The 8569-nt window shown below is 44.2% G+C and overlaps 1 protein-coding gene across 2 annotated transcripts; it reads right to left on the reverse strand.

The window, feature by feature from the left end:
- Nucleotides 1-52: 52 nt before the first annotated feature.
- ro60 (Ro60, Y RNA binding protein) lies at nucleotides 53-8434 on the reverse strand. 2 transcript variants are annotated; one of them, XM_008287599.1, is made up of 9 exons: nucleotides 8352-8434; nucleotides 6628-7222; nucleotides 4586-4806; nucleotides 4229-4375; nucleotides 3996-4133; nucleotides 3798-3914; nucleotides 3337-3453; nucleotides 3016-3162; nucleotides 53-1918 (listed from the first exon to the last, which is right to left on the reverse strand). In XM_008287599.1, the coding sequence occupies exons 2-9, from the start codon at nucleotides 7202-7204 to the stop codon at nucleotides 1766-1768; spliced, it is 1617 nt and encodes a 538-aa protein (XP_008285821.1). In that variant the 5' UTR covers nucleotides 7205-7222; nucleotides 8352-8434; the 3' UTR covers nucleotides 53-1765. The 2 variants fall into 2 exon arrangements, with proteins under 2 accessions (XP_008285821.1, XP_008285899.1); XM_008287677.1 differs by lacking the exon at nucleotides 8352-8434 and adding an exon at nucleotides 8176-8199.
- Between the last annotated feature and the right edge of the window lie 135 nt (nucleotides 8435-8569).

Here is an 8569-nt window from a genome sequence, read left to right on the forward strand (position 1 = left end):
TGTAAATTCCCTCAAATTCTGATAGTAGTTTGTAAAATGAAAAACAACACTGTGAACAGCAGCAACATGTTTATTAGGGAGGGATTTACATTGCCACTACAGTCAAGTACTTACATGTTAAGCAAAAAAAAAAACAAAAAACAAACAAAACATGAATACAACGTACAATATGATGGAAAAGAAGTTAATCATGGAGGTGAAACACTTTGTGACTACCACACCTCCTGTCAGACCACAAACATCGTATCAAAGGGTCACTTCATACAAAGATTTTAGCGTTATAACGTTTGGACCCGTGACCAAAAACACAGCGGACATTTGCTTTAAAAATGAAAGTATGTGCGGACAAACATCCTTCACAGTTACATGGTCGGGAGTTAATAAAGACAGAAGTACACCAGAGTGAATGACAAGTAACAAACTTAGTGAATGCTGTCAATCGCTACAGCCATTACCGTTACTTTGACAAAAACAAGAAGCACCACAGTAGTCTTTTGCTTGCATTGTTCCCCAAAAACAAATTGGCCCCTAATGTTAAAACACTCTAAGCAGTGTGCTTGTTCTGTATTTGGACAAATATAAATCACTGTACTTTAAATCTCTAGTGTTACAGGTCTTTAAAAAAAAAAACAAAGTACATTCAGTTTATTGTATTCAGGGAAGGTTAGTTTTTGCATAACAAACATTCTTACATTGAAGATACAGAAACAGAACTGTAGCTGGGATTCATCCGTCTCTGGACATAATAATAATAATAATAATAATAATAATAAAGTCAAATCCCAATTATGATGCATAGAGTTCTGACTAAAACATGAGGAAAAAGTCCATTTCACCAGCTTACAGTAAACTGACTTAAGTCCCAAACATTGGCATTTTTTTTTTTTTTGCAAAATCCCAAATAACCCAAAACCTAAATGATCCCCCTAAAGTGTAACGTCACATTTAAGAGCACCAAGGGTATTTCTGTGTGGAATAAACTCGACAAGAGCAGAACAGACGACTCAGTTTTACAACCAAACTGACTTGGGGGGAGAGGGGGGAGGGAAGAACAAATATCAAAACAATTAAAGATAAGCTAAAGGCAAGGGTTATGTCAAAGGAATAAGAGCTGCTACTATTAAAAAATAACCTTTTCTGACCAAATAAATCAAAACAAAATTTAACAGAATAACAAGAACAAGGTGTCCTGTTGACTTTTGGTGATTTGTTTTAATTCTCACTTTTATATATGTTAATAATTTATAACAATGCTACATAAAATAGAGGGATAGGCATTCAGGTTTCTAACACGAACCTGCTAAACCATACCATAGATACATACTGTGAACTACAGGAAATCCTCTTGAAATAAACCTACAGTTTCACTACGTCTCTAACATTCACCGTTCCTCTTATCTGATCTGCCCACTTCTTTCTATAAATGAGAGGAGTTTATCGTTTCAGGGGTTAGTGTCTCACCAGGAACCATCAAAGCCATAAACGGCCCGTACGCAACGACACGTCTTGTCACTTCCTTTTCGACTGTTGCAAAAAATATATGCACGTAACATTTCCGGAGTGTTGTCCAGCCCGCTGGACACTTTGTCAACTGACCTGTAAGCGACGCAATACAAAAAGAGAAATTGGAATTGTAAATGTCAGCATCTTTTGGATTCGTGCTGTTTTCGGGCACTCTGCATGATGCATGAGCCACGTCGGTCCCACTTTGTGCCTTCTGTTTCTGTTCCCACGACATGATTCAGAGACGGTCCCCGACGCTTCATCAGATCAGATCCCGGGCCACGTTAGAAATGACGCTCAGAGCTCCGACGTCGAAGCCGCAGACGCTCAACAAGCCCCTGTCTTCGGCGTCGGCCATGGCATGTCCGATGGACGTCAGCCCGCACATCAGCAGCTTGGAGGTGGCTCCTGATGTCTGTAGAGAAGACACACATGCAATGTTTTTTTTTTGTCTCTGTGGAGGTATGCTCACAAGTACTGGTAATGTAATTGCATTACTGTAAAATCACTGACGGACTCAGGGACAGTTTTTATATGAAGGCAAGAGCGCTAATCAATGCACACCAATAATATCTGGTCCAGCAGTGGGACATGGGCATTAAAAACTTTACAGCAACCATTCTCTGCACCTTACAGCTCCCTTTACTGCTCACCTCACCCCTCCACGTCATTTATTTTGACAGTTTTTCCGTATATATTCTTTATATATAATGTACATATTCTTCTTTGATAACATGTATAACTGTACATAATGTTTATTTCATCTTTAACAATTTCTTGTACTTTCATTGTGAGATCGTGTCAGACACAAACACGTTTTAAAATCCACGTTTAAATGAATAAAAGGTAAAGTCTAAGAGCTCTGATGTGCAGCTCTCACGTTAGAACCAGGCGGCTGAATCGAGAGTGCACTGAGTGGTAAAATAAATATAATCATTCCCCCTCTCATCGTATTTGCATAAACGCTGCTTTTTGCCATCAAACCTTTTTTTTTTATAATCTTCATAGCTCTTCATTATAACAACCCATTCTGCTCGACTGAAGCAGGCGGCATGTCATCAGTCCATTTTGTGCGGAAGAGGAGTCAAATAACCAATTTTGTGAGAGTGTTGTGATATCTAGTTTAGAGTTTGTCAAGCCAGCTAACACCCAGAAAGCCTCGCGATATTGAACCTGCTTCCACTGAGTTTAATAACTGCTCTGTGCTAAATGTACCAACCAGTCATTTCACATATTTATCTAAGGAATCAACAGTAATACATAGCAAAATATAAACCGGCCCTATGCGACACCAGTCAGTTACCTGACAGCAAGCGATCCACTTCCTTTTTTTAAGCTTTAATATAAATACGAAACAGAACCTCATCCAGTTTCTCCGATCACGTCCGCACACATCACCGTAATTTATTTAACCTGGAGCAGCATAATTAGATTCTCAAAAACAATCCTGACCACAGAGGACATGATATAATTACATCCCTTCCCAAAGCAGACATAAGTGAATAAATGTACTTGTCTGTGCTTCTTTAGAGACTCCAGTGGGCTGGCAGCAAACGTCCATAGCGGGTTGTTGGTCAGAATTATGAAGACGTCGACGGATTTGCCGTTCTCTGTGGCCCACGTGATGGGAAGGCTGCAGTCTGTGCTCCCACTGGGGATCTGGAACGTACAGATCAGAGGTCAAGAGCAACATTTGTTCGGCGGGATTAACGTCAGTCACCTATTAGACTATTTCCAACAGGTATTGTGTAGTTATGGATGGTTGTAAAATTCCACTAGTCCTGAAGCCAAGTGTCGAGTGTCTGTTATTAATATCTTTGAAGCATGCCTCACCTTAACCAGTTCAACTGTCGCTTCTGCCAGCGTCATGTCAGCAGAAACAGAGCAGGGAACCACAGCGCCTTCAGAGTAGGCCAGCACATGTGTGTCTGCCTCTGTCCTCGCGAAAATCTGTGTCAAAAGCAGAGCATGAAGTTACAGTTGGATTCCTCTCTGGCACATGTGGTCCACAGCAAAACAACCAAACACGCACACATTGTCACATCTTACTGTTTTCTCGACAAATCTGAGAATGATTGTCGTCTGTGCTGCGTCTCCCTGCTAATAAGTGCTGGAAGGCCTTTGGACTAAGACACCGGAGAAGGAATTTCCCAGGAATCTACAGTATGTGTCAACAGACCAATTCCTTCACCAGGCTTCCTCCAAAGATGGAGCGACCTGATCCCTGCTTAAAGACGCAGCTGTTCCGACTGGAACGACAATCACCCACGCACATAGCTCCGGCGCAGTCTTACCATGGTGATGGCTGCAGCGGCGACAGCAGTGCTGATGGATGTTCCCGGGACAACGCTGCTCAGCGACGTGCTCACGTCCACCGCCACTACGAAGCGTTTACCAACCGGCTCCACATTCTGGGGACACAAACAGATTAAATGCGTTATCTGATTACTCCTTCCTTTCTGACAGAAGTTGTGATAATAACAAAAACCCACCACAAAACTCTTGTAAAAGGCCGAATCCATCGCTTTGAGGATGCTGCCGTCTGGTTCCCACTTTGTTTTGCCCTGATAGCCTTGGCCCCTTTTGTAGTTTTCCGAAGCCAGGAGTATGCTGAAAGGGTGGATCTTTGCCTGATGATTCCAAGACAGGTTAAATATTGGAATAATGGCTCGTGTTTGTTCAAATGCATAACTGCAAATGAATTAGAAAAGGCTGCGGGTTTTACCTTCTTTAGTACTGTCTCGCTCTGAATCCTGTCACAGACCGCTTGCGTTTCTGAGCTTCCGGGTTCAAGGACTTTATTTGACGTCATCTTTCCCAAGATCCTCAGCACCGAGTGGAGAGGCATTTCCTTCAGCAAAGCTCTCCACACCTGCAGACAACAATAACCACAAATTCCCGTAGCAGATTTATGCCAGAATTCAAAAATACACTCAATTTGTGCACCATTTTTCCATGTTTAAAAATACATTTGGCCAATCCAGTATCGTCCAGGATCACTGTTTGATGGTGACAAAAGAAGCTCTGAAAAGACGCCTCCAGACTAAAATCTACGACAACAGTATGAATTAGAAATAATCACCTGTTTGGACTTCAGATGGTCTGTCAGCAGCTGCTCCCTCTCCAGTTTGTGCTCTTCTATTAAGTTGATGACCTCCGTTTCGTCACAGCTGTGCTTGACCTTCTCCACCACTTCAAGATACGAAAGCACTTTGACAACCTCCTCTGAGTTCTCTTTGTCGGCGTAGGCAACCTGCACCTCCTTCCATCCCTTTGTTACGTATTTGCTGATCAAGGCAATAGCTGGAAACAAAAACATAGAATTCAGGATGCAGACGGATACGACTTTAAACTATATTACAACACAAGTGGATAAAGTTAGGAACCAATTCAACCTGGTGCTCATTTGTCAGACTGTTGCTTGAAGAATTAACTGACTTTCTGTTTCTTTTTGTTAATTACTTTGCCGTATTTCACTTCTACAAACACGAAGCTTAAAACCTTTAGTCAAACCCATACAGTGGTTCCTGTCGGTGTTGGAAACGCACAAACGTTGCACAACTGCTCTGAAGAGAAACAAATAAAGGACAAACAGGCAGAAGGCCGTAGGTAGAACATCTCCAACAATGACTCATATGAGCCAAAGCTGCACACGCACTGTGGCTCCACGTCGATAAATTATAAATATATTATAGTCTGACTGTCTAGTCGATGTAATGTCCGATTGAAGCCATGTGTAAATAGAGCAGGTAACCGTCTAGAGAATTCACAGCGTACAAGCGTGGGTGCTGATGTACGTCTTATCCTGCCGACTATACGCTCAACCCAGGCGCCTGCTTTTGTGAGAATATATCGTGCATACCTTTGAAACTTCCACTGCAGACAACGTCCTAACCTGTTTGTCTGGATATTATGTGTGATAACGGCTCAAACTGCACACTGCCTTAGAAATTCTACAAGCAATGATCTTAACATGTTAAGATCTTTAACATTCACTTCCACTGCTATGCTGACGACACCCAGCTCTACCTCACCACTACACCCTCGTCCTCACTACCACCCACCTCCCTCACCAACTGCATCTCTGAAATAAAAACCTGGTTCACCATAAACTTCCTTAAATTAAACAGTAATAAAACAGAGGTTCTCCTCATGGGCACAAAATCCACTTTCTCCAAAACCGACAGCTTTTCCCTCAACATTGACAACTCCTCTGTATCACCCTCCCCCCAGGTTAAGAGTCTGGGTGTCATCCTTGACGGTACTCTTTCCTTTCAGTCTCACATCAATAACATTACCCGGTCTGCCTACTTTCACCTACGAAGCATCAATCGTCTCCGCCCCTCCCTCACCCCCCACACTGCCGCCATCCTGGTTCACAGTCTCATCACCTCCCGTCTGGATTACTGCAACTCTCTCCTCTTTGGCCTCCCTCACAAATCACTCCATAAACTTCAACTGGTCCAGAACTCAGCTGCCCGCATCATTACAAGAACTGCCTCTATCCACCACATCACCCCTGTCCTCCAACGGCTCCACTGGCTCCCGGTTCAGTTCCGCATTCAGTACAAAATCCTCCTGTTAACCTTCAAGGCAATTCACAACCTCGCCCCCCCATATCTGTCTAACCTCCTCCATGTTCCCACTCCCTCCCGCTCCCTCATATCGTCTTCCTCCCGACACCCGTCTGCCCCCTCCGCCCGTCTCACCACCATGGGGAGCAGAGCATTTAGCCGCTCTGCTCCCCGCCTCTGGAACTCACTACCACCCTCTCTCAGAAACATTGACTCACTCTCTCATTTCAAATCTCAACTCAAAACACACCTGTTCATAACTGCTTATTCCCTGCTGTGACAATTGCACTGCCTGATGTATTTATATTGTTGTATACTGTATTATTGTGTATTTTATTGTTGTTTCTTTTATCTTTTGTAAGGTGTCCTTGAGTGACCAGAAAGGCGCCTTTAAATAAAATGTATTATTATTATTATTATTATTAAAATTTTACTTCCATTGACACCTAAGAAACTGGATAGAGTTCTAACCTTCACAAATCATTTTGATATTCTAATGTGAGGTGGATTTGCCCATATTGTGTAAAAATGTAGGTCTGTGTAAACTCACCGTCTTTAGCTGGTTTGGTGTGAGAGAGTCTGAGCAGATCCTGGTGCGACCAGCCCTCTCTCTGTTTACATTTGGTCACAGCGGCAGCTAGAATCATGGCATCTTGCTCGTTGTACCAGTCAGACACTGCTTTCCTCAGGGCACGTCCCCATATCCCACATTTCATGCCCTCTTTTAGTTCCTTCTTGTACTGGATGAAAGAAAACAGATGGGCAGGGTCCCGACACACTTCCTTCAGGGCTTTGAACGCCGCCTGCCTGGTCTTCAGCTCCGAGTGCTGGGAGCACAGAGCCAAGGCAAAAAAGGAGGGGCCCGGTCTGACGGCTCGGCCATCCTGAGAGAACCTTTTTATCTCCTCCACCACCTCAACGCCTCGGCCCTCCTGAAGCATGGCGAGCAGGGCCCCGGCGTTCTCGATGCTGACGCGACCCTCCTCTCTGGCAGTGTAGACGTCTCCCTCCGAGCCGTAGCAGAGGAAGCGGCATAGCCTGGCCTTGTCGCTGACCTCCCACGGACAGCCGCCGCCGCCTGTGGAGTTGAGGGTGTGGTTGCTCGTGGTGCTTCCTGATGGCTCCATCGTCACACTTGAGAAGGCCTGAAACAGAAAAGCAGTGACATTTGATTTAAAAGAAGCTTCTGCGCAAGTTCAAGGAAGATCAGCTCACTTACACTCTGTCTCTACAGCTCTATGGGAGTGTGAGGGCACTATCCTCCCCGTCACTTCCACTTTTCCACGCTGTCAAAATCACTTCAATCTCAGTTTCGCAAAAAAAATAAAACAAATCACCGCAATACTGTCACTCTTTCTCTCGGGAAGTTAATCATGCACTCCTAATCCATCACATCGCCACCTCCTCCGGATGTCTGGGATGTCTGAGCCAGTCTTTATCAGGCGTCTGACAACTCTACTCCACCACCTGCCTCTAGACTGGCCTCATCTCCTACTTCCCTACTTCTTATATCACCTCTCCTTATTGATCTAAATTTTATATGCTTTTACATTCAACCGACACTGATTTAAGTAATCAGTGTCTGTAATTACGTGACTGAGCCGATCCCTGATGTAATCAAAACGCCACAGGTTCGAGCTCCAGTGACATTTCTATTGAGATGAAGCCTACAGTGTTGACTTGGTTAGCTCCATTACTTACTCACTGCCTCCGCGCACTGACAGAAATAGCTTAAAGCCGATTACTGGACATGATGATACACACAAGACCGATAGGAGCCACAGTGAGCCGTTCATAGAAGATGGTAGAGATCTCCACCACCCGTAATGTTGGAGGTGGAGATCTTTTAATAACTGCTAACTCCACCTGAAGCAAGCTAACGCTGCCAGCTCAGATTTTTTTTTTTTTTTGCTAACTTAACTAGTTAAGCTAGCAAAAGGAGGACAGTCCGGGCGATGCGAAGTTAAGTTTTAACATGTTTATACCACAGATAAACGTGTCTCCAGCTAGTTACTGTGGTCAAATACAGCCAGTCTGCTCCTAACTTCTATTATCGAGGCTGTATTTACCGTCCGCTCTCCTCTCAGCACTAACTCACCAATCTGAGCTCCTTTCTGGCCGGACACCGGAAAGCTCGGCTAGCCGGGATGGGCAACCGCCTGCCTAAATACGCAAAGCTTCAATAAAATGTGGTGATGTTGGTAAAAAAAACACACAAGGCTGGTGAATTAAAACACCCCAGTGGACGGTGAAGGGATATAAACGCGTACTTACCACAACGTATAAGCGCGGTGCTCAAGTTTTGGATAGCGAGATGCAGACAGGCCTCCCCTCTGACCGTCAGTGAGATAACCAGGGGCGGCGCCGCGAAGGATGCTGGGAGACAGAGTACCATCACACACACAGCAGCACATCAGGTCAACACGCTGGGGAGTATGGAGGAGTGAGGGTGCCAAATTATCAAAATAAATCTATGAAAGGATAATAAAATA

This window comes from Stegastes partitus, unplaced genomic scaffold, assembly GCF_000690725.1.
Source record: "Stegastes partitus isolate 25-593 unplaced genomic scaffold, Stegastes_partitus-1.0.2 Scaffold0, whole genome shotgun sequence".
NCBI lineage: Eukaryota > Metazoa > Chordata > Actinopteri > Pomacentridae > Stegastes > Stegastes partitus.